We start from the raw sequence: 26,778 nt of genomic DNA on the forward strand, positions 1-26,778 counted from the left end.
AATAAACGTCACAAAACTCCAACAGCTAAGAGAGAATTTATTACCACGCGGTTCACAATGATCCAGGCTTAACGTCACTAAAAGATATTAAAGGATCATTACACTCATCAAGGGAACATTTTAAGACGATGACATCAATATTTTGAACCCTTCACCTGCTTTTCAACAACAATGAGCATCCTCAGGACGCATCATGTTCGAGGAGCAGCAGTGATAATGTTTATCAGTCTGTTTCACGTTTCCCATATAAATCCTGTTATTAACCTATGCTACTCCTGCGAACGACCATTTCAATGATTAATGGCCTTCTGGGCAGAATCAATGAATCATTTCACATTAGTAAACATTTTGTGCTGCAACTGCATCCGAGAGGCAAAGTAGCAGCAATACATACGAAACGCCGCCTTCTCCTTCTCCTGCCACATTTTTACAGCTCTGCAAATAGTCTGTGACCAGCTGAGTACTTCACTCGGCCTTGAAAGCATCAGTATGAGCGGATGTAAACATTCAGTGGGAAATAGGTTTTATTAAACTCCAATTTTTTCACGTAAACACGAGGACAGAACATTTTTTAACACTTGCCAAGACACGGGTGAGTTTCCCAGGTGTTTACTAGTTAAGTTACTAGTTACGAGTTAAGATGCCAGCATTTTGCTGTAAAAGCTCTAACGAACACTCAGCATAATTAACATTTGCGACTTCCCACAGCACTAATCACATTAGTCCCACAGTACTGCTCTACAACACCACTCGATTCTCCACTGCACTAAGCTCGTAATTTGAATCAAGCGCCCTCATTAATTAAGCTAAAGCCCTTTTCAATGCACTTCCTGATGATGCTTCTCAGTAAAAAGGCTCTTGGGAGGAAGAGCCTCGTGAACTGCTCCACCGCAGCAACAGCAGATGCACAGAATGCTACGTTGGAGCTAACGGAGACAGAGAGGAGCTTTTGTACTTTTACTAATGTGCAAAACGTATGTAGCAGAGATGGAAGAATCACATTATCAGCAACATCAGCATCAGGGACCAATCAGAAAACGCCAACAACTGCTTTTTCTAGTTGTTCTTCATCAGTGTTTATCTTCTCCGACTCATTTTTAGATACAACACAAGCAAGAAATAAGTCCAGTGACTATTATCACTTCATACATCAGTAACTAAGCTGACTGAGATCACTGGAGAGAAGCCTCTCCACCCACTCAAGCATAGATGCCCTTGACTCGTTGGTTCTCGGGGTCAAACGGAGTTTTCAGATGAGCCTTGGCCTTGAACGTCACCCCCATCCTCTCCAGCGTAAAATGTCCGCTTTTTATAAAGTCAGCATTCACCTGGGAAAGAAAGAGAGAGAAGCGAAAAACCACAGAATTTGTCAGGGATCGCAAATAAAAAGGGAGATTAGACGAGCAATTAATCCACTACTTAAAAAGTACAGTTGCCAGCACTTCAGGTCATTTCGTGGCCTCGTGTCTGACAGAACGGAGAGAACGGCGCGGTTATACAACGCTGGGAGCAATCGGTTCTCACAGGAGCCTGGTAGCGCGCAGCGCTAATTTTACCTGACTGCCTCCTCCTTCCCCCCGTGCAGCTCTCTGCTGATCTGTCACTCCTTCTCAGACACACACAAACAGCCTTTCATCCCCACATGCTGCAGGTTCTGGAATGGACGTAACTCTGGTCAAAGGCTCCCTCCAATTGTTAAGCGACAAAACGAACTCGGTTCACGCTACGGCCACACATGAAAGCACACGTACGCGCCGATGACCCCGTCTCCGTGTGGGCAGGTAGTGTGAGCAATTAAACTGGCAACATGCAGACACTAGGACAGAGTTTTATTAGGATCAACTCTCTGGACATTAGAAATAAGGTTCTGGATTTAGGCAGGTGCTCCTCTCACAACATGGAATATCTGTCATGTTCAGAAGAAGGCAAAGTGTCAAGCTTCAACTATGACAGACCTGAAGTGCCTCAAAGACTGATGCACGTCCCAGTTCACACTCTTCAAAAACTGATGATGAAAAATATGACATAAAAACCTGAAAAGGTTTTAAAAGTCTAGTATAAGTCGCTGTGTGTGTCCTCACCACTCCTCCGTCAGGGTTACGAATATATCCGTAACCAATGGTTTTGTCAATGAAGAAGCCGTAGTCGGCGCGGCGCAGGTGTCCAACTGGAACTCCATTACGGAAAATGGCCTCCAGGCCGAACATCGGTACTTTTCTTCGAAAGGACACAGAAGGAAAAAAAAACTTTAGCTGTATTTCAACAAGTTGTAAATGTGTCCACCAGGCCTCATACAGATTTCAAGAACCTGAAAAACTGTCTTGGTTGGTTTGTGATGAAGCACCCTGATCCCACAAAGTGTAACCGGAACAGAAACAGACAGAAAGATTTATTTTTAATTGCGATGTCATTTCATGTACATCTAACTGGATCCAGAAGCCTGAGGTTTGCAGTATTCCCACATCCCATACACGGCGAGGAAACAATCCTCCGGCTGATGATTAAACATTCATGACCACTAAACTAACAAATGCGCGGAAATAAAATGAAAGGGATTCAATCTTATAAGCTAAATGAAGCTAATTGTTGTTTTCAGCCACAATTAGACACAATTGTTTATATTTTTGCACTTGAAAGCAGAATACTGTACTAGCTTGTATATAATTTAGAGATATTCTATTAAATCTTTATGTTGCCTGGTACATCTGTAGCTCAAGGCTGAAACATATCTAGTATTTAATTAATCACTGTTGCATTTACTAAATGCATTAAAATCATGAAATATTAAGACGGTAGCGAAGCAATAACAGGTACAGTAATGTAGCGTTACTGCTATAAGAATTGAAATAATTACTAGAAACTAGAAGGTCTGTGGTAGAATTCCTGCATATAAACTTCCTTTTGTCATTTCTGTGTAATAATCAGCTCTTTTTGTGGAGGCTTTACTGACTCGTCAATGGTGAAGCAGACGATGCGGCGCCTCAGCCCCTCCTCCTTCTGTTTCTCCAGCCTATCGCGGCCCTGGAACGGGACCGAGCTCTTCAGCTTGCAGGTGAAGGCCAAGCCTGCTTCCAGGGGCGTGTCATCTGGACGAAGGTCAGCGTGCCAGTGTCTGTAGCCTGGTGGAGGGAGGCATTAGTGGGAATAACTGAGCAGAAACCCAACTTGCTATAGGAGGAAACCTCGACTGGCTCCCCTAGAGCAGCTTACTGTACCTTTCTCTATGCTGAGCGAGTCAATGGCCCTGTAACCGGCGTTGACGATGCCATGCTTTGCACCCGCAGCCATGACGGCACGATAGACTGGAAGGCAAGCGTCTTTAGGAATGTGCAGCTCCCAGCCGAGCTCCCCAACGAATGACAGACGCATGGCTCGCACCTGGACCAGAGACCAGGGACACATGTATTAGAACACACACACACACACACACACACACACACACACACACACACACACACACACACACACACACACACACACACACACACACACACACACACACACACACACACACACACACACACACACACACACAGCAAAATGCTGGAAACTGTAGAAAAGGTGAAAAGGTTCTGCTGGAAAAACTAATATTGGGTTGAAAATGGTTGGATTTTCACCTTGGAGGTGAAAATCGGAAAGGATGAATATAACGAAACAATGCACGTCGGAGAAGAAGTCAAATACTGATTAAAGGTCATACTTTTGTTTCTCGTTACTAATTTCTAGCTATTATCAGTTATTTTGACAGACCTTCACCTCCACCTTCAATATTTAAACAGATTTATAAGCTTTCCAGTGAAATCCATATGCAAGTAGCTTCTGCAGTGAACTGCCAAGCGTCGCTATCACAATTTGGTTTGAGAAAAAAAACAAAACAACCGAGCTGACAAATGCCAGAATGATTAGGAGCTAAGCAATATTTAATAGACAAGAGGAAGCAAAAGACAAGAACGCCAGCGAAACAATGTGGAAGGGAGTGAAAAATGAGGAGAGAAGCTGTCGCCAACAGTGTGCGGCATCGCAGTCAGGCCATCTGGCCAACCAGGATCACTGGGCCCCAGTGGACGGAGGCCAGTACAGTACACGTCGGACCAGTAACACGGGCACCGACTGATTCACCGCGCATGAGACACACACACGCGCGTGCAAAAATGCAAATAAACACACGAGTCAGCGGCAAACACTTTTAACCGATGAGAGAAAGAACGAGGGCGGGAGAAGAAAGCGTCTAATGAGCTACGTGGGAGCAGAGGGCAGAGAGAGCTCTGTTCTCACAGCAGTGCAGCCATTAAAATGTCACCCAGACAAGGCCAACAAACCAGCTGGAATGCCGCACACACACGCACGCGCGCGCGCACGCGCGCGCGCGCGCGCACGCACGCACACACACACACACACACACACACACACACACACACACACACACACACACACACACACACACACACACACACACACACACACACACACACACACACACACACACACACACACACACACACACACACACACACACACACACACACACACCTTCCTGCAGAGCTGCGAGAAGGCGCCGACCACAACCAGCGCGTCCTATAACTCATGCAGGAGGGGAGTGTGTGTGGACATATGTGTCGCCGCGTGCGACCCGCTTTCTGTTCATAAACACTGAGGAGGTCGGCTCAGAAGGTCGAGGAGGCACAAAGTCTAACTATAAATATAAACATATTCATTTTCCAGGGGTCTCCATCAAATCGCTTCAGCTTCACCACTAAACGTCCCACAACCTTCAAAGCAACAGCTCGTGACATGCATGGGAGTATTTCCTAATGAATTAGATTTGTAATTAGCGAGCAGAGTCAGGGTTATTTATGAAGCTGGCTCATGTAGCGCATCCCACCACCACATGGATGCGCGTGCGTTCCCACCCGATGTCCCGCCGCGCTGACGACTCTGTGCGTGGAAAACGGGAACGCTTCGTTGCCCAGGTCCGCGTCCAACACCTCCCGGAGGACTTCGCGGCTGCGGAGAGAACACGGAGACGTCGTGAGCAGAGCTGGTTAGTAAACACGGACCCTCTCCCCTTCCCCTGCGAAGACGCACGCTGAAGATCAACGTTACGTAAAGATGAGTCAGCAGAAATGAGACGACCAAGTTTAGCTCACGCTTACACGCGTGTCAGTGGGCAGGTAGCGAAAACAAGGTGCAAGTTCTCCTCAGGAAGATAGTTTTGCGGGCGTGTTGCAGGAGGAGGCCGAGGACGGGCTCGGGTCCCGTTAGCGTATACAGTATGTGGGCGTCCCATTACCCCGTGTGCTGCAGCCTCATGGAGGAATACGTGAATAAAACATTCCTTGAATATATGCATGCGTGCATGGATGCGGATATTGTCTTCATGCCATCCCCCAATCTATGTCCTCCCTCTGGAGTCCAAAAGGATCCAAGTAGCTATGTATATAATCAGTGAATGGCTTTGTGTGTTTTTATGCGAGCGTCTTGCAACCACCAATTTGTTTCACTGACTGGCCATTTAACTCTTGGGCTCTCAGCTGTGGATCAGAGGATGGATACACACACACGCACATGCACACACTCTCATTAAATTTCATATATTATAATTAAGGTTTGTAATTACAAAGAGAAGCAAGCCAGCGCCAGTTTCATCCTTGAGAACATGCACGATAGAGAGGCCTCCCTCCCCAGAGGATGTGAGTAGGACACCTCTGGGCAGGAAAACGCACAAGCAAACAAACAAATTTCCATGAACGCTGTAATTTTTCTCCTCCTCTCGAGCTTTAACGAGATCAATTTGCTCTGAAGGAAACAAAACCCAAACATTGGTGGGTTGATTCCCTGCAATTCCTCACATGTGGCAGAAGGAGAGTCATTACGGCACAGTCGAGGAGAGAAGCAGCACAGACGCTAATCTTGTTTATGTTTTCAAATCACACACACACACACACACACACACACACACACACACACACACACACACACACACACACACACACACACACACACACACACACACACACACACACACACACACACACACACACACACGATGAGCTGAGTGCACTTTGGATGCTCTGGAAAACTCAATGAGCTCCATAATCAATATCATACTGTGTGTGTGTCTGCCATGAAACACACACAACCACGTACAGTATTGGGCCACTGCAGCCACTGACGCAACGCTGTCTGGTCTGACGCAAGCCATGCTGTAAAATCCAGAGGGACAGAAACATGAGAAAGGACACAGAGAATACTGTGGGTGACCGATCAAAAAAGGTGAAGAGATGGATGAGATCTCGACAGGAGGAGAAACGAAAACTTAGGACAACAGGAGATGTTGCCCACACACACGCGCATGCGCACGCACACGCACACACAGCATTTCAAAGAGGTAAAGGTGCTGCACTCGCTCCTTGGGCAGAGAACAAAGAAGATGTGGGAAGAGGCAAGAAAGGAAAAAAAAAACCTTGGACCGACTCCTCGATCTGAATGTGCAGCACCACAAGATTGTGGACAATCTTTAGTTAAACAGTAAAAATACCACACACTCAGAGTGTTTGGCATTGGTAAACAGATTTGCTGCTTTTCTATAAAGTTGCATACGACACTAAATCGGTTTCTTAGGAAATTGAGTACGTGAGTTTTTCCCCTGAACAGATGAATCTTCCAGCTTCATGCAGTCTTTACAGTTCTGGTATCCCACACAATGAACGCTGCTGAATGAACAGCTCTTAAAGAGCTTGAGCTCATTAAATGGCCCCATTCAAACCATCTACACGCATGAATCCAGTGTTTTACAGTGTTCACATACGGCCGTTGTGGCCTAATCTTTGGTCTTCACATCCAGGGACGCAACTTTAGATCCACACTGAGCTGTATATGTATTATATGACCTCATACAGTTATTCAATGTGCTGGAATAGAACCAACTAGGAAACAACCACACGCCTGTACATTCAGATACCGGTGACAGGTCAGGCCAGGTCGCAGAAAGCACAAAACGCTCTTAAAACGCTCACTGGACTGGATGAAAAATAGATTTTAATTTACTTTGCAGGGTTTACAGCATCACAAAGCGGCCACTGGCTACATTAAACCTCCGCATTAACTTTGCACCCTCGTCTCCAGTTTCCCATCCACCTCTGTCCCTCCTCTGCTGTCGGTCCGGACCCGAGAATTACCACTTAACCCGCTCTCCTCCCATTGATCGAGTCGTTCCTCCTTTCCTCACATCTTGCAGACGGGGGGTGAGTCAGTCACCGCCTTCCTCTCTGCTCCCCCGGCCCTTTGGCCTCGTTCTCACCTGCTCATACAAATCATCACAATGTGCCTCCCTCCTCCCGTTTCCCACCTCTTGGGCCCCTGGATGCTGATCATCCCCATGTCCTCAGAGTGGTCCGTCACGTGGCAGCGGAAGCCTCGGTCCTGGAGCACCGTCTTAATGTGGTTCCAGTTGTGTTCGGCCACGCCGCCTCCGATGGCCAGGTAGTACGCGTCACCTGGAGAACGAGGCAGGGAATTAGCATGGAGTTCATTATTAAGTCTATTTTGTTTTCTATTTATGACTTTTTTTAAGCAGCGAGAAAGAGCTGACACGATAAACAGAACAAATGCACACACCGCCACAGTAAGTAAATAAACAAGAGGATTTTACAACACACACATACACATGCACACGCACACACACATACACACACACACACACACACCTCCTCACCGTTGGACTCCGGGGCCAGCGGCAGATTGGCTTCTCCCGGCACCAGTCTGCTCACAGTCAGGTCAGACTCCGTTCCCCCTCTTTTATTCAGCATGCAGGTGTACACGGTGGAGCCTGAAACACGCACACAAGCAGCGGCTGAAGCACTCGCTCTACACTCATTTGAAGTGTGCATTCTCTTGGAACCAACCCCAAACAAACAGAACAGAAAAAGCCCTTTGAATAAATGTACGTATTATATTGGCCTGTGTGGTTATACTGTATAATAATTTAACGAGTCTCAAGTGTGTGAAACAATAAGCAAAGAATCCACTATGAACCCTTTTTAAAACACATCCATAATGAAGACATCCCTAAAATGAATGAAGCCAGTCTCTAATTACAAGAGACGCACAACGATAACCCGTCTGTCATCCAGCAGCCGAGCAGCTGATCGCTTCAGTAGCATGCTAATCTGCACTTGCCCCTCAGTCAGCTCCAATTTGGATGAATAATTGATGCTACAGTCTCACTCTGTCGTCGGCATTAAAGAAAATCCTGTCTAAACATGTTTGCAAGACGCAGACTGGCGTCAGAGATGTAAATATTCTCTGGGCTCGTCTGATCCCAACAGTTGCTTCATGATGAGAGCTGGGAGCGAGATCAGATGACGCGTCACCTCTTCTGCGTTTCACAGTGAACCGAGGATAATAAAGCTCCGGAAAGCAGACACAGACTGATTTCACCCTTCAGAGGCAGTAAAGTGAACGTATTAAACACATTAGCTTTGGTTTTCAGTGATCCTTGTTGTCCTCTAGGACGTTGTTAAGTTAAAACCTGCAGAGTTTTGTACTGCAATGGATGCAATGCAACAAAAAGCACATGCTGGTGATCACTATTTTATAATACATGGTCGTTTCCATGACGACTAAACTATCCTCTGCATAGTTATCCGAGACGATATACATTTATGTTTGTTCACAGGTCTAATCTGCCTAACGTCTATTTCATTTAATTGAAATTTTAAAGTATTAGCACATGATTGTGTAGAAGACGATCGCCGGCATCGTGTTTAACCTCCGGGAGGTTTCTGCATATCTGCCCTCTTCATTCTGTCACTCTTCTCCCTCCATCTGTCTGTGTCTGTACATTTCGCCACGTACGTGTCAGTGTTTTCTTTGCCTTGGTAGCAGTCAGACTGACCTGGCTTCTTGTTGACATCAGCAGTAAACAGCCAATCGGCTGCCGTCTTAGCATCTGGCCCAGTGAGATAGAACTTTCCAAAGTAGGACATGTCAAACACGGCCACGCCGTGTCTGCATGAGAGACACTCATTCTTAATCTGCAAACAGAAATCACACACACACACACACACACACACACACACACACACACACACACACACACACACACACACACACACACACACACACACACACACACACACACACACACACACACACACACACACACACACACACACACACACACACACACACACACAATATTCCCCTGACAACATGTTGTCCAAATGTTATGCTATCTGATGATCCCCACTTTAATGAAGATAATTAATATGGTGCCAGTTCCTTGAATTCATCATGAATCACAGTAATGAAAATGAGGTGTAAACTAATAGAAGGTTTAAACATTAAGGTTTCTTGTCATCAAGCTGCTCTGCACCGACTGTCACTGCCACTGCTGTGATGTTCAGGCATGCAATTTCCAATGAGGACACATGTTCCACCTCCTCATGAAAGGTAAACAGACCTCACACCAAGATTAATGTCTGCATGACTCAAATTTTCATAAACACACACACACACACACAAAGAATTTGTCTCTTACCACGTCGTGATGTGGAGGGAAGTCAAACGTGTACTCTTTGCCCAGCAGTTCGCTGTACTTGTAGTTCACATTCTTCCTAGTTTCATAGGCCCCATAGTAATCGTAGCTTTTAACCTTTGCGGTAAGACACACAAACAATTAGAGGCTAATTAATCATTACTGCTGCAGGGGTGCAGAGGAGGACACAACATTGGGCTGGATACTGTGTCAGTGCTCATTACTGGCAATCAACCAGGTCCAATAATCCGCGTTCAGAAAGCAGAATTAGCATTTTAAATGTTACTGTCTTTTAAATGCCTTTAATCAATATGTGGATGTAAATAAAAATCATTGGAGAGCTGTTTGTGGACAATATGTGTGCGCGTTTCACCGGCGCGGGCGGGCCTTTGTTGAACCAGCCAGGCCTCTCCCAGCCGTGTCGCTCCTGGAAAACGCAGCCCTGCTCCAACAGCACCTACGGCAAACAGGAAGTCCCAGCAGAAATTACACTATTACACATGCATTTAGCATATTTTATGGCTACTTGGAGGCAGGGGAACAAGCTGTAACTATACTGACACACTCTCTCACCCATTTTCATCATTTTAGCTCTTGTTTGGTCTCCACCAGCATCTGTTCTGTTCTTTTTTTCAGTGAATGTATAACACAGTTGGATTCATTTACTTGAAACTAATGCAAAATATAAAAGCAAAACAAAGCGAGCAAACTAATGATTAAAACAACTTCAAAACTTGTCAAAAAGTCCAAATGTAAGAGCTGACGGGAGGAGAAGCGATGGTCAATCTTTTCTTTAGTACATACTGTTGCTAATATAAATCCCATGTCAACTGTTGATTTCTTGAACAGCACTGGAATAACACTTGAGCGCTCACCATCCTTTGCTTGTTAAAAATGACAGCCACCCACTGTTGGTGGTTCTGCTCCGCTGAGCTCTCCTCCTAGCAGGCAGCTAGCTGTCTCTTGCCAAAGCTTCCCACACGGAGCTATATTTACCAGCCATGCTACCGAGGTGGAGAAGCCGTGTGAGCAGCAATGTCAGAGATTGCCCCGTTTGTGCTGGGAAGTGAGCTCGAAATAAGCTCCCGAAAGCAGACGCTCTGGTTATTTGCATAGACTACAGCCTCCTTGGCCAATCAAAGCCCTTAACTACCTCCAAGCCGTATTGATAAGAGCAAGAGGCAGTATAACGAACAAAAGCTCTTTAATTATGATAATAAAACCTTTTCAGTTTCTCTTCAGGCCTTCATTTATTGGATGCTCTCCAGCTGTAAGATGTCCAGTTGCTAGGTGACATGGCTCATGACAAGTGATTAGCAGAGGCCTAATGGGCTTGTAACAAAGGGCTGGACCCAACACAGACGTTGTACTTTCCTTCGAGACGCAATCTGTTCACCCGAAAGCAGTTACTGGTGTCTTTTCAGTATTGGTATAAAATGCGATGCCATAAATTACAATGCACATTACATGATAATGGCTGACCCCGCAGTTGCCATGCAAATTAAAGACTTCTGTGCTTGCGAGAGAAAGCTGTGATGGATGCGCAAATTCCGTGCTTTAACCACTGCCTCGCGTTGGAAAAGGACAAGAGGTCAACTACTGTCACCTCAGGATGATGACGCGCGGACAGTGGACTGACTGCCAGCTCAAATCAAGCAGCATCGGAATATTTTCATACTAAACACGTGTAACCAAATGTTTTTACAGAGGCATTAACTACTAAATACTTTGACACTGCTGTTGACAATAATGTGTTCTGAAAGAATCCCTGCATGCGTGGACATGGGGAGAAATTCCAAGAGTAAATGAAGTCTGGAGCAGGAGTCATTAATACGTAACATATGGTGGTGAGGCCCATTAAGAGTCTGTGTCAGGCGACAGAGAGAAAAGGAGCTGAAACAGGTCTGAGGCCAGCGACCAAAGCCAAGCAGATCAGTCCTGGTCGCGTTGGCAGGATCTGATTAATGGATGCAGCTGCTGGGGATGCGTTACGATGCTTAACGGCCCTCTGGCTCCGTCTGAGCGGTTATTTGCCTGAAGTTCTGAACAGACTGGAGAAAATGGAGGCGAATGGCTTGGTAAAGAGGCAAAGTCTGTTGGCTTTAACCTGAGGCCTCAAACATGCGAAACTTGATGATTCAGCATAATGGTTTTAAGCCAACCACATTAGAACGGGAGCGAAACGAGTCGTTTGAACCTCGACCGGCACCGATCTGACCAGCGAGATCAAACACCACCGGTACCTGATGGAAGGGGTCCCTTCTCATGTTGCGGCTCGCCAGCGGCTCATCAAAGGGAAACACCACAGAGTAGTTTTTTGCATACGACTCGTGGCTCCGCTCTCTGATCCAGCGCTGGTCGTCCGTCAGCGAGCTGTGGAAGCGCCTGAGAAGAGACTCGAAAGGTTAGCGCTCATTAAAAGTCGCGCGCGAGCAGCCGCCAGCAGAACCTCCCACTGGTTCCTGCCCTTTGATGACACAGGTTTACCTGATGTCATAGCCGTACATGTCCTTTTCAGGGCGCCCATGTATGATCCAATGAGCCAGCTCTCTGCCGCAACCGCCCCCCAGCATCATGCCTAACGCACAACAACAAAGAATGAGTTATTCACAAGCCGCCTTTTAATCACCAGGCCTTTGTTTCATGGTTTGACCCCTTCAGCCGCAGGAGTGTGTGGATTTCAACAATCCAACGCCAGCAACTCAATATTTCATCCGTCCCGTCCCAAAACAGCTGGGTTAACGAGCTGCTCCCTTTTAGCCCCAGCTCGTGTCATGTAGCGTGTGCAAACGCATCCTTTCCTGCGCGCTACTGTAAACGCGTGGCGAGCGTCTCATCAATATGCAGCATCACGGCCGACGTGTCCTCGCTTCCCTCCATCCCTCACTGTGAACACACACACACACACACACACACACACACACACACACACACACACACACACACACACACACACACACACACACACACACACACACACACACACACACACACACACACACACACACACACACACACACACACACACACACACAATCCCTCATCCCCTCACTCATTCGTGGCCGCTGTCACTACTGCCCAGGTCTAGCTGGGCGTTTGAAAGGCGGCCTGGATGGAGGGAGGGGGAGGAGACTAAGTATCTGCATGTGGACCCTCATCCACACATCATCTCCGCTCTGCCTCGGTTCCTCCCCACTCCCAGTGTCTCACCGTGTCATTGCACGTTCACGCCAGCTACAGTATTTGGTGGAAAGAAATTAGACGTTAGCTAAAAGCTGTGAAAAATGTGAGAATGTCTATAAAAGGAACTATGCAGTTCGTCCAGCATCTGACAGATCCATCACATCAAGACCTGAAGCTTTGAAGCTGCTCATCTTTTACCAAAGTAGCTATTCACGTAATCTTTTGCTTTTTACAGTTGAAGAATTCAACTCTCCTTCAGGTTACCATGACAACCAAAGTGCAAACATCACTAGACATGGGAATGAGGTTTGCTGCCAATACCATCACTGGCTGTGATATATAATAAAAAACATTGAACTGAACCCACCGGTCACAGCTGTCATCGCGCGCTACCTGTTTTGTGCTCATTACTACAATTAAGAGCAGGAAGGTGATGCAGTGGGTTCGATTTGCATTAGACTAAAAGCAAATGCTAAAGTGATGGAAACGCTGCAAATGCACTCCGAGTCCAAAGCTGCACTTGATGGCTTTGACTTTAAAAATAAGCACCTTAAAAGTATCCAGGCAACAAATATGATCGATCCAAATAGGCACAAAAAGCAACTGCTTAGAAACCAAAAGCTGTAAATAATGTTAAACACATAGAAGCATCAAAAGTTTAAAAGCATTCGGTTATGGATTTTTCATGGGGCTCTATGACACAGTAGCTGAACCTGTGATTATAAATGACCCCTTTTATTGGCATAAGGGAAAATGTTAGTAATAAAAACTAGAATATTTTCAGCAGTGGGTGGAAGACATGGACCAGTCTGACTGAACGGACGCTGAAACAATTCATAATTACTGGAGTACGTGTGATATCTGTGACACTGGATCATTTCAATAAGGCCCAAGGACGATGCCTCAAAACACACACATGACATTAAAAGAGCATTGTTTGATTAAAGACTGATGCATCAATATTCATGTTTGACTGTTAATACACTTTGTCCAAACTCAGCTGAGTAAGAAACAGTATGAGGCACAAACGCCGATGTCTCTGGGTAAAAGAGGAAACATTCAAAAGATGTGTTTCTAAAATAAAACGGACGCTGCACCTTTCAAGGTCTTGTAATAACAACTCTAAAGCTCTGTCCTGTTGATATTTGCTCTTATGCAGAAGAGAAACCTCTTCCTGTCGAGCTCTCCGTTAATGCCAGTGGTGATTACTCTAGCCTTTACACCCCCTTGTCTTTGTTTTTGGAATGTCAAGGTACATTTGGCCTGCTCTAATGTCAGAGCTACACAGCTGGGAGCAGGTAATGCAGTCATTCTGTGTATATATGTACACACACACACACACACACTCTAAATACAGTGTGTGTGTGTGTGTGTGTGTGTGTGTGTGTGTGTGTGTGTGTGTGTGTGTGTGTGTGTGTGTGTGTCTTCTGCCCATCAAAATAAAAGCACTCTTTGTTGATTTGTACATTGACAGTGACCATCACTGGTTCAGCCACAGTGAAGGAAAAACACTGTCGACATTTCTCCACTTCTTGCTAGTTTTTCGTCACTGTAAGAAGAATGAACCGTTTCACTCTTTTGTTTTTTATTTGATTATTTTTTACTTTTCTTTCTTCCGTTTCAAAAGATGCTACCTCCCTTTTCGTTTTCATTTCACTGCCACAGCTCCTACCTGCACTGTTGAACCCACAGCCCAGGAAGAAGCCTCGGACCTCTGGTGCTTCTCCCATCAGTGGTTTATGGTCGGCAGTGAAAGATTCTGAAAACAGGTAGAAACCGTTTTCAATACAAAGAGTGACCACAGATTTTCATTTCTGTTTCATTTTCAATTCATAGCTTAATCCTCCTTAACAGTTAAGATTTCTGTTTCTGTGAGAGCGAATGTGTGTAAATATATGTTTCAAACCATGCGGCCTCTCCAAACCTTCATCACACGATAATGATGAAAACCCCAATTTAATGCTGAAACTCTTTAGGTTTTCCATCCACAGAAGTCTCGACCACGTTCACTCTGGCTTATTTCCAGGTTTCAGTTATTCAAACCATCTCATGTACGAAGTTTAAACATTCATGAGCGAGGGCAGTATGGGAGCCTTAAATAAGACATTTTACAGACGGAACATTTCCCTGTCAGATTAGAACATGTTCGATTTAAGCAGGGTCGAGGAAGCGGTCGGCTTCCTGCTGTAATACATGATGAACACGCAGGAGGCCGTGTGTGTGTGTGCGTGTTTGAACCAGTACCTGGTCCACAAACAGTGGACTTGATTCCAATCTGCTCTAGAACAGGAACTCTGTTGATCGCTCCCTCTATATGTTGCATGAACACATCCCAGTCCAGGTCGAACAAGCTGAACGCAAACCTGTCAGACACCTGGAGGAAAGAGAGACAAATCTACTTCATTATTATTATTTCCTTCACTGCCAGGGCTCCTTTCTGGTTTCTCATGTGGAACTGATGACAACTTCAGTGGAAGTGCGGACGGCCAACTGCGAGTGAAGCTCGCACTACAACCAAAGCACGTTCTGTTGCCGCTCTCCGATTGATTCTTTCCCAGCAGGAAATCAACTTCTATCAAATCAGGCTTTTGCATCTCGGCTCCTCGTCCGAGCGTCCATTGGCTCCCGCTCTGCTCCTCGCTCGCACCGGAACGTGGCCGGCCACGCACACGTCCTGGCGAAACGCTGGTTCCACGTTTGTCAGGAGAGCTAAATAATTCACATCGAGTAAAACATCACAAGCGCTCACTGCAACGTCTGTGCAACGAGCACCGGCTGCTGTACGACGTTCAGTTTAGATTAAGACCGTTTAAGCGCGTCTGAAGTAATAATAGCTGCTTTCATGTGAACAAAGAGCCGGCGTGATTCATGACGCACAATGCTCTGACACTCGACTGGATCGCCTGACATGCAGGATTGGCTTCCTCTTTGTCCCAGACACACACTCAGCCTCTCCACCGCTCCCGAACCATTGATCCTGCTCATCTTTACTCAGTAGGCTTCTTGTATTCTGCGCATCTCCCTGCTAATTCTTCTTTCTTCCATCTCCTCTTTCTTTATCCATCCACTTCAGGACATCAAAGTAACACTCCGCTGCAGAGCGAGAACAAAAGAAGCTGCTTTTGCACAAAAAAAAAAAAAAAAAACCTTCTACAATGTGAAACCGCTGCGGAGTCTCTACCCAGGCAACGGAACCAAACGTCCTGCAGCCTCTGAGCCCAGAACATAAGAGCAACAGTTCATTTGTAAAAACGGAGACAAAATGAATGCATTGCTTGGATTCAGAGGTTATTTGGGTCCCGACTGCACAGACTTAAGAGTAAATCAGCCAGGATCAACGAAGAGTGAGATGTTTTAAGCGCGGAACAGCAGACATGTCTGCATCAAACAAGTCAAAGCTTCTATAAAGGCTCCGTCTGCAGTCAAGCAGCTCTTTCCGGCGCAGGTACAGTCGGTGCGAGCTGGGCCGCCGTGTTCCTGGCGTCGGCCTTAAAGCAAAGCGCTCCACACAGCGGTGGCCTCGGGCCTTCCAGCGCTGCGTATACTGCACCAGGCGCAGAGTGTGAGCAAACAGCCAAATTCTTTATCTCCCACTAGTGAAAAACATTTACGTAAACTGAAATGAGTCACTTTATAAATAGGCGCCGACCTCCAAACTGTAAAAGCTCGAATCAGACTAGAAAAACAGATGAGATCAAACTGACAGAGAAAAAGGAAAGTGAATAAACAACATTACAGTTTATCTGCAAGTGACTTCTTTGATTTCACTCATGGACCGAGAGCATTTAATAATGAATTAGCCATTAGTGAATATTGAAGCCCACCTGGTCCCAGAAGATGGGGTTGTGTTCGTAGCCGCCCACAGACAGGGCGTCGCCTTGGAGGCGCAGGTACACGGACGCGTCGTGGTCTCGCACGTTGGGCATATTCTGCAAACAAAGAGCGGAGGAAGCGCTACACATGAGGCGTTGCCCTGGAAACACAATAAGGACGACTGGAAAAAAGTAGAAAGGTAAGAAGCTGTGACTCTAAGTGGCCCCGTGACCGTTAATATGAAAAAACAAGATGTTCTGCCACTCAACAAATTAGGTTTCTGCCTTTTGCTCTCGCATTGTATTCTGTGTGTTTCTGCAACAGGTACAGATCAAACCAGAGCATAACAAGCATGTAAATCAGATCATAACACATCTTTATGTGCCACATCACAGCAAGTGACAAACCGTAAAATCTTCTCTCAAAACACGGGAGACGGACACGTTCAGCCAGTGAACGTGTGATGAATAGTTACACTTGCGCGCGCTGGCGTTTTTAGTCACTGTGTCATGAGTGCCTTTGATTCTAAAGTCAATTGCTTCTCCGAGTGCAGGACCAGAATAACCGCGAACACGCTGACATTTAGCAACGCCACATATCACCACCAGCAAACGGCCCCCTCCCCGTCTCGTCTGAGCACCGTGGGGGCCGTGAACCCCACGCCATCGATCGGGTCTCGGGTCTGGGAGCCGCCGGCCCTCCGGGACCACAATGGACGGCGGCGGGCGCTCGGCCCGTTCCCCGCCGGCGCCCGACCGCGTGGGAGAGGACCGCTCAGCGCGTGGGCCGATGTCTGCGTGCACGGTGCAGCAGCAACGCTGCTTGAGCTGCTCTCAGACGACGCGACGCTGGGAAGCTCTCGCAGCCGGTGAGGCCTCTGCAGGATGAGCGCGGCCACGCGCGTGTACGCAAAGGGCATACGGCGCGTGTTGTGTCTGCACACAGAGCATTCGCAACGCTTCCAAAATATACATGTCATGCATTGCTGTATGTAAAGACAACCACCTGCTTGTCTGTCAAGCAACAAGCAATAAGCAAACAATCCCTTTCCAACACAGCTCCTTGGATCAGACCTCTGTAAGGCAGAATGTGTAGCCACAGTGCCCCCTGGTGGTCGCATGAACGCTACACACACACACACACACACACTGACGCAAATTGCGTCTCCACGGGGAACTGAATGAACTATTAAATCTAAATTACAGTAATAACGTCCATGATTGAGACTGAATGGTGCAAATTGAATAATATTTCAAATATAAATTCCGTCTGACGGAAATTGAGACACAGCCTGCGTCATTATTCAGAGTTGTTGCAAATATTGAGCTGCTTTATATAACAGAAATCATCATGTGGGCTCCACTCTGAAAGGTTTCATGCTTAATAATATATTTTTTCTGACCACATTCCAGCTGTTTAGATGCGACAGATGTTGGTCCTACCTGTATGCCTTCGATTCTCTCCGTCACCACGTAGGCGTGGTGCATCGCGACGAGGGGAACATTAACTCCAGCCATCCTCCCCAGCTTGGTGGCCCACACGCCTGCAACGCCCACAACGACACGAGGAGCACAATCACCAGACACAAATCACCTGCTCAACTACTCGTGTATGTTTGCCGCGATTGTGTCTTGGCTTCGTCCCAGTCTCACCTGCGCAGTTCACCACACACGGCGTCTCAATGGCCCCGTGGGGAGTCTCCACCTCCTTCACCCGCTTCACCCCAAAGTCGTCTGTGTGCACTTTGATACCAGTCACGGGGCAGTTCTCGATCACCTGATTTGAGGAGGCTCAACTGAGATGGGGCCTTAACAAAACCCTAGTGCAGCAAAGACAGAGCGGTGCCCGTTACCGTGGCTCCCCGGGCCGAGGCCGCTCTGCTCAGCGTCGTACAGGTACCGGCTGGGTCCATGGTGCCGTCGTTGGGGACGTACAGGGTTCCATACAGGTCACCGACGTTCATCAACGGGTACAGGTCCTTCGTCTCCGCAGGTGAAAGCACGTGAGACTCGATGCCGTAAACTTTACCCAGCTGAGAGGAAAAGGATGTGACTCACGTTTAGCTCTTTGGGTCTGTGTGATTCAGGCCAACCATAAGAGAAGCCTCAAACGCTAGTATGTAGGGGACTTGGAGCCATATTGCAGTAATTGAGGTCATTATTCAATCCTATTTTTGAGCAACTCCTTGTTGCAATTAATGGCCACAATAAACATATAAAGAAGCTTCTTTCATCTCTGTTCACTGCTGTTGGTACAGTATTAGTCTCTCTTCTCCGAGCACACCTATTGTTGTCACCTATACCACACTGGTTGCAATGACACCCGTTGCTATGGTAACCATTTAAAGCTATAATGACTGCACCTCACACCAACTAATTACATTTTTAAATGCACTCGACTCATATGGAGAAAAAGGAGTCTGTCAGAGGGAACAACATTGTTCTAGTTATAACATTAGCATTAGTGAACATCAACCAGTTCAGTATTTGTTCATATGATGAATTTTAGAAACAGCTGCAATTAAAAAAAACAACGGAGCTTTCATCTGTTTTCTTACAGACATCAGCCGCTTGTATTCGTCCAGTCTCTGCTTGTTGGAGGCGATGAACAGTCCTCCGTTCTGGATCCAGCCCGTGTGGAGACCCGTCTCCTCCTCCAGGTCCCTGCTGACCACGTTCCTGGTGTGGGCCAGAAGCTCCACCTCCACGTCGCTGGGACGGAGCTGCCACAGGAGGCCTAGCGGACACGGACGCATCAGTCGACGGCCGGAGCGTCCGGGCCGAGCGTTTGTGCATCTCACCTGCCGTGTGCCACGTGGTGCCAGCCGTCAGTCTGTCTCTCTCCAGCAGAACTGCATTGGTCAAACCCATCTTAGCCAAGTGGTAGATGGTCTGACAGCCCAGGCTGCCGCCACCGATCACCACCGCATCTGCAGACCTGAGCAGCGACTAGAAATGAGCTCAAAGAAAGGAGACTGTGGTATAATTCTGTTCCGTCTCTGCGCTAAGCTAACCTCGGTAGGGGTTTGGTGGGTCCAGTGGGCGCCCCCTCCTCCTGTCTGAGGGTCTTCTCATAGGGGACGTTTTTGGCGCTGGTGGGCTTGGAGCTGTAGGACCGCGCGCCCGTTTGCCACGACGGAGCAAAGGGACGCTGGGCGGCCGACACCATCCGTCGAACTGCACTCCCCGCGAAGGCCATGGCCCCTGAGGAGAGCCAGAGGTCAAACAGGGCCTCAGAGCGGCTACGAGAGGACGCTCAGACTGTACTGGGAGCAGTCTGAACCGTTCATGTACAAGGCAGATTCTATATGCACTATTTCTGGATGCAGTCTTAAACAAATCTTGGTTTATGGTCAGAAGCCAGTGATTTCAGCTGTGATTCTCCGCCCCTAACGTGCCGTTAATAATTAATCCAGGTGTTGAGCTGCAGCCTGACGAAAACACAACAGTAGTTAATATTGACTGACAGCTCCAAACATGTGTGGACATATTTGACTGAGCACGAGGACTGTTTTAGCACAGTGGACTTTACACTTTGATGACGTCAGATGTTTGAAAAACAGTAGTAAAGTTTCTCTGAAGTTTGTAGGAGTTGCAACTTCATGCAGCGAAGTCGTTGTAACGTTTTCACAGCACGTTTCCAAATGATCGTCCGTGAGACTCAACAGTAATTAAAGTGACGGGATTCATTTTCGCAGAAACGCCACGTCCCGAACTCAGACACACGAGAGCCACGCGCAACAGCGAGGCACCGAACGTGTGACCGTGGTCTCCGCAAACACAGCGTTACAGAACCTGCAGACTGGACCACGTTGCGGCTCGGCGGCGTGAAAACGGTCCGGTGCGCACACTTACGTTCGGTTCCGCCTCTCACGCACCGCCACGCGTAAAATCGACGCAAGCTCACAAACGAGTCAAAAGCGGATGGGGAGGAACCGGGATGAGGAAAAACGGCCGGACAGTTCGGTTCTGTGACCCAGGAGCTGCAGGTTCGCAGCTGTCAGGTCAGTTCGTAGGAGCTGCAACGCTGTCAGCAGTTGTACACTACTTCCTGTCTTCAGCCCTCCCCTCACTGTGGGACCAGTCTGTCCAAATATGCCCCAGACGTGCACGCGTGTGCGTAAAAGAAGGGGGAGCAGCCCAGAAATGAGGTCACTGAAATGAGATGATTCCGTTTATTTGCAACGTTGTGCAGACGCAACACAGACAGAAATGTTTTCATCCGTTTATTAATCATGAACACAAAAATAGAGTCATTGTCATTGTGTGTGTGTGTGTGTGTGTGTGTGTGTGTGTGTGTGTGTGTGTGTGTGTGTGTGTGTGTGTGTGTGTGTGTGTGTAGATGGGATGCACGGGTCCCATCTGCTGCTCAAAAGGTCCAGAGACTAAACCGAGCAGAAGTAAAACTCTCACATCAGTGCTGACGTTGTGCATGTGTACTGTATACTGTATGTATATGGATAGAAACCCAACTTAACATGAGTCATAAATTCACACTAATGGAGAAGATGAATGTTCGGCCGAATTTTTTAAAATATATTTGCCAAAATAAATCAGACTTAGCGCATGTTATTAGTATGAAAAACAATCTTTTCTTTGGCCTCAAGGGGTTAATAAACGGCTCCTCCCCCTCGTGGTTGCTCTGGGTACCTACACCTTATTTCTTTTCCAATGCACAAAAACATTGATGAAATAAAAACAAGCGTATCAACACATTTTATTACCATTTGAAAGGTTTTCTATACAAACGTTTTACATCCGAGTACAAAATAATTTCTCAAAGACGATTTTGGCAGTAAATGCCTTTTGAGCGCATGTCTCGCTACTCATCTGTGGACCACATCCAGACAAACAACAACAAATAAATTAGGACATGTAAACATAAATGAATCTGCCTCATGTAGTTTGACATCAATATGTCTTTACAAAGTTTTTGTTGTTGATGTTTGACAACTGTCACACGTATAGAAATCCGTTACCCAGTGATAATAGAAAGAAAACATTTATAAAGCTTATGGAAAAAAAGGATTGTCGTATGTGTTAAGATTAAGTCCCAGTTGGACACGAGAATGAAATCAATTACTTGCATTGTAACTCTGCATCCCAGTGACACTACAGAATAAATTTTCAAAAAGTGTATATTGTTTAAATGCTTAGCTTTGGATTAGGTCCATCTTTATCTCCAACATTCCCAAATGGAAGACAATGTTTAAACAAGAACTGTAATAATAGTATCAGACTTTAGTCCCGACTTGCTGGAGGTGTTAAACGGGGCAGCTACTGGAGTCTCAGTGTGTAATTAAAGGATTATCAAATAAAAGTCCTCGGCTCCGTTCCCATTTAAAGGCTCTGTAATTATCATTACAGCCATGCAATCACCCGGAGCACGCACCATCACGGGAACACGTTTAAACCCAAAATGCTCCCAGCATCAGTCAAAGCACCCGCGTAAACTCCCAAACGTTGTCAAAATACCATTTAAACAAAAATCTGAGAAAATGCTGTTGTACCGAAACACCTTGATATTGTCTTTGCAACCTGAATGAAAAGGTCCAGTTACTGCCACCGAGCAGGCCGGTGTGACCCACAGTGGGCTGAGAACGCTGACCTCGTGACGCATGGAGCCGCGGGCTCGTCCCCCGCGGCCGCGTCTCCGCTGCGTCAAAGTTCGTCTCTGTAGGCGGCCGACAGCATCTGGGGCGGCGGCGCCGACCCCTTCAGGGTCTTGTGGGAGCCCCTCCAGTCGGTGCGCACCGAGTCGTCGTCCCACAGGGTGGACGTCTCCGTGTCGCTCACCCACTGGGGATCACCGGCGTAGTAGCACGGCTGGACCAGCAGGGGGCGAGCGCTGAAGGCTTGTAAATTTCTATTGGGGAAATGTGACATGTAGTCCGCACTGCAAAGACAGAAGTCAGAGATTAAATAATATTTTTTTTAAAAGTCTGCTACTGACATAAATATGTGAAACATGATAGGAGTAATGCTTGTGTGATTCATATGAAATACATTGACTGGACAAGAGAGGGAGACACTGGACAGCCGAGCGATCACTGCATTTTTACCAGAGCAGTCGAGCGTGTTAAGATACAATCACGGAGGTGAGAGAGCGAAGGAGAGAGAAAATGGAGAAATCAGGCTGGCATTAGGCCACTTCTCTATACACCAGCACAGCTGCTGAACAGTCACTAAGTGTCCATGAGAAGAAAAGTTGTCTGCTTAAGCCTGATGTCGGGATCATTGGGGTCAGAGGTGAGAGAGCGCATGCAGATCTGTGGTCATAAAAAAATGAAAATAAAAATAAAAATGTTACAAATAAAACATTCATCTCTTAAAATCCACCCCGTCCAACTTCACTTGACGAACCCAAAATAACATAAAGACTGACTCCTGGCCTTTAATCTGTTACTCCATAAAAAACTAGGCTAAATATACGTTGTGTGTACGAGTCAGGAAGCTTTAGAGAAGACCGTTTCATGCAATCACGAGATCTCTTTTTGGCCCTTGAAGCAGATGTAAGACGCGTTGTGGCCACAGAAGCCAATGAACCTGAGCATTAACCCAAACCTAAAGCAGGACAGATGTAACTGTAAGTTAGGTGCGACACGTACTTGGGATGTTTGTCGTACATGATGGGGAGGAACTCGTCCACGGGCAGCATCTTGGAGAGCGGCTCAGCGTTGAGGAGCTTCTGAGCCCCCTGCTGGGAGATGGCGTAGCCCAGGGTCCAGTACGAGTAGCCCGCCACCACCAGGTTCCGAACGTTCTCCACCGGCTCCTCGTCGTCGGGATTCACCTGCTTCCTGCCAAAGTATCTGTGCAACGGACAAGTGGATGGAAGGAAAGGGTTAAAAGCACGAGGAAAAGAAGCGCTTCCAAAACATCGGACATCTGAAATCTGTTGCTGCCAAGAGTCTTGGAACAATTTTCAGTTGTTGTTTTTTTGCAGCATCTTTTCTGCATATGTGGCAGAAAGTTATAGAAACCACAGCGCTAACACAAAAGGCTGGCACTGGTTCCTGCCGATAGGCACAACGCACGCTTCCACGTAAGGGAGGCAGAGACGTCTTACATGATGTCCCAGTCCAGCTCCACCTGCTCCACCTCCTCCATCAGCCTCAGGACCCGGCGTTTAAAGTTGGCCTGGAAGCGAACGTCGTCCTCCAGGATCAGCGCTTTATCCATCTGCATGTCCACCATCTACAAACGAGGGAAAGCTTCAGAATGACCCCGACCCAACGAAGGCCGTGACAGGAAACGTGGGCTCTCACCTCCTTCCAGATGTAGAAGTGGCTGAGGAAGCAGCCCACCTCCCCTTTGGTGAGGGTGCGTCCAGAGAACGGGTCGTAATAGCCCGGAAGCAGATCAACACCCAGGACCTTGATGTCGCTGCTGTTCAATGAGCTGCACGCACACACGCACACACGCACGCACGCACGCACACACGCACACACGCACACACGCACACACGCACACACACACACACACACACACACACACACACACACACACACAGTTACTCCAGGGCGCCGGTTCACCAGCGGAGCCTGTTCTCCTCGGTGGGCTGCTCTACTCACTTCCCGTCCACGGCGTCCACCACCTTGACGTCGATCTCCAGCTCGTTCAGAGAGAACAGCATCCTGTCTCTGCGGTCCTGGCGCCGTCGCAGGTTTACCAAATATATCTGAGACAAAAAGGACAAAAAGGTCTCGCTGTCTAAGGTTTTCACTGACAGCACTAACAAGATACAGATACAGATTTTTCCTTCCTCGACCGGACAGAAAACCAATGAAGCCTCTCTCACCTCATCGAAGCCCATGAGGTCTCGCTGTCTGGGGAACATGTGGACAAAGCGAGAGGGGGACATGGGTGGTCCATCAACTGTTCAACAAAGTGGAAACAACAATTAGGCCGAGCCAGCGTCTGTAAACAGGACGTGAATGCGGGCTGTGGGTTCGTACTCAGGGATTCAAGGTGGAGATGGACAAAGTTGATGCGATCGTCCTCCAGCGTCTGCTGAGGTTTGGCCGGGACGTTCAGGTAGCCATAGCGCTCCTTGTTGCACAGGTACATCTGGATCTCTGAGCGGCGGCAACCACATGAGTGGATTCATTCACAATTCCAATGCAAGTGGAGGATGTAGACGCTCAAACGAACCTGCAGCCCGACAGGAGAAGGCAAAGACGATGATGTCGTCGTACGGCCACGAATAGTCCTCGTGAGGAGGGTAGAAGGCCAGCTTCTTCATGCCTTCCTTCCTCAGGTCCAGCAGCATGGTGGAGTGGACCATGGGCACGGGGAAGCAGCCCACCCTCTGGCGATGACGCATGGGGAAGTACTCCGCCGTCCGACGGTAGTATCCCTAAACGCACCACACAGTGTAAACGGGCTCCAGTCGCTCCGAGCCTGCTGGGAACCAGTGCCACCCACCTGAGGAGTGATGCCGCACCAGTAGTTGGAGTAGGCGCCCTGCGAGTCCAGCATGGGGGACACCACCGACTTGTTCTCGGCCCTCATCAGGTTCAGCACGTCTGGGTTGGTGAGGACGTTGTCCGTGTCAGCGAACTGGAAGGGAGAGAGAGCGGAACAATGGCTGGAAGCGTTCCTTCAGCGACACAGCGCGAGCAAAGAAGGAACAAATTCCAGCAGATAAATCAAAGCGCGTGAATCTGGCCGATGTTGCCGTGGGAAGTACCAGGATGTAGTCGGCCCAGCGCTTCCTGGCGAAGTTCAGCGCTGCCTGCTTCAGCTTCATCACGTACTCATACCTGCTGTTGGGCCAGTGCTTAGGACCCAGCTCCCCCGGGTAGGACCTGAGGCACAGAGTGACTATAAGCAGCAGGTTCAGTGACCGGAAGCAGCGCCTTCATTTCCACTCGTGGCCTCAGTGGCTCAGACAAACGTCCACACGGGGAAATTTTAATTTGTGACGCGTGTTAATCCACTCACGTGGGCTGCTCCATCGGCCTCCACTCGATATAATGGTAAAACTTCTGCATCACCGTCAGCCACTCTTTCAGCACCGCCGTGGTGTTGTCCGAGTTGTGATCCGTGGCCGCCCTGAAAAGGAGAGAGGCCAACGAACGAAATCCATGAATTCATTCGGCTCAAAGTGATGAAGAGCTGTGAACACGTTCTGCGTGTGAGCGTCATAGGGAACGCTGCACTGTCAACAGCTGCAAACATCTGCAGCTGTATAACAAAAGCTTCGCTTTTACAGCATATGCAAAATTGGGATCTTTTATTCTGATGATTGATGTTGGAGATTTAATCAGACTTTTTATTAGTATTAGTGAGTAATAATGTTGTTTAGACTAACTTTAAAGAAAATACATGAGCAAGAAGGAAGCCTGGCTGCCGCTTTCACCGGCTCATTTAAATGCCATTGACCTTTTGAACGGCTGCTAGAGTCGGATAAACGAGAGGAGTGAAACCCACCACACGGAGATGCGGTCCTTCGGGTAGTTGAGCCGCTCCAGAGCTCCGAGGTAGTAGGGCAGGGAGTGCGCGGCGTTGCGGGCTATGATAGCGACCACCACGGTGGGAGGCTGCATTTTCGACTCCTCCGGGTACTTCTCCTCCGAAAAGTAGCCCTCCGCGCGGCAAAGCAAGGCCCCGAGGAGCAGAAAGCGGAGCAACATGGTGCAGGAACAGCGAACGACCCACGGCGGCGGCGGCGGAGCACGAAGCCGCCGCTTGTACGCGTCAGCAGTCCAAGAAAAAAAAGGAAAAAACGAAACAGGGCTTTCCCGAATGCTCAGCCCCCGTTTATCTGCGAGCTGGCTCGCTTCTTCCAAGAACGCGTCCAAACCCGGTCCGACGAAGGCGTACAGTACATTACAACTTCCGCTTCGAGGCGAAGTCACACAACGTTACTCGGATGAAGGCGTGATTTGGCCAAAAGCGCAACTCTCCATAAATCACGCGTCCCGGTGGGACAAGCAGGAAATTATGAACACCCAGACCCCAAACATCCACACAAGCAACTCTTTTATTTTTCTCAAACTCCCCCAAAAACCTAAGCATGTGTTGTGTTAACGCGCAGAAATGCTTTGCACGTTTCCTGCAGGCCGTAGGAATAAACGGCGTCCCCGCAGCAGAAATAACTGCGGCGCACATCTGCTCGCGTACTTTTCTGCTGTTTGTTCTGGCAGCAGTTTCAAAGATAAACCAGCAGAGGGTGGGTTCGGTCCAAGAGAAGGGCCATAAAAATGCAGGAGCGTGAGGCCCTTGACCATAATGCTTGTG

General features: G+C 47.8%; 2 protein-coding genes across 3 annotated transcripts; both read right to left on the bottom strand.

Annotated features, from left to right (window-relative positions):
• Positions 1–17: 17 nt before the first annotated feature.
• sardh (sarcosine dehydrogenase) lies at positions 18–20,604 on the bottom strand. 2 transcript variants are annotated; one of them, XM_029168935.3, is made up of 22 exons: positions 20,389–20,602; positions 19,548–19,737; positions 19,335–19,471; positions 19,092–19,270; positions 18,387–18,566; positions 18,187–18,310; positions 17,977–18,077; positions 16,546–16,650; positions 14,966–15,095; positions 14,394–14,480; positions 12,026–12,116; positions 11,782–11,923; positions 9,912–9,995; positions 9,542–9,655; positions 8,897–9,035; positions 7,715–7,828; positions 7,349–7,496; positions 4,911–5,004; positions 3,216–3,378; positions 2,951–3,119; positions 2,082–2,217; positions 18–1,328 (listed from the first exon to the last, which is right to left on the bottom strand). In XM_029168935.3, exons 2-22 carry the CDS (start codon positions 19,730–19,732, stop codon positions 1,200–1,202), a joined length of 2,751 nt encoding a protein of 916 aa, XP_029024768.1. In that variant the 5' UTR covers positions 19,733–19,737; positions 20,389–20,602; the 3' UTR covers positions 18–1,199. The 2 variants fall into 2 exon arrangements, 1 of the variants encoding a protein (XP_029024768.1); XR_005898424.2 differs by lacking the exons at positions 18–1,328; positions 2,082–2,217 and having other exon boundaries at positions 2,980–3,119; positions 4,883–5,004; positions 20,389–20,604.
• A 629-nt stretch (positions 20,605–21,233) lies between these two features.
• Positions 21,234–26,488, bottom strand: cercam (cerebral endothelial cell adhesion molecule). Its single transcript, XM_029168971.3, has 12 exons — positions 25,969–26,488; positions 25,480–25,590; positions 25,226–25,343; positions 24,961–25,095; positions 24,688–24,892; positions 24,492–24,611; positions 24,335–24,411; positions 24,108–24,214; positions 23,802–23,934; positions 23,603–23,730; positions 23,142–23,345; positions 21,234–22,429 (listed from the first exon to the last, which is right to left on the bottom strand). Exons 1-12 carry the CDS (start codon positions 26,169–26,171, stop codon positions 22,195–22,197), a joined length of 1,776 nt encoding a protein of 591 aa, XP_029024804.1. The 5' UTR covers positions 26,172–26,488; the 3' UTR covers positions 21,234–22,194.
• Between the last annotated feature and the right edge of the window lie 290 nt (positions 26,489–26,778).

This window comes from Betta splendens, chromosome 12 (genome assembly GCF_900634795.4).
Source record: "Betta splendens chromosome 12, fBetSpl5.4, whole genome shotgun sequence".
NCBI classification, from domain to species: domain Eukaryota; kingdom Metazoa; phylum Chordata; class Actinopteri; order Anabantiformes; family Osphronemidae; genus Betta; species Betta splendens.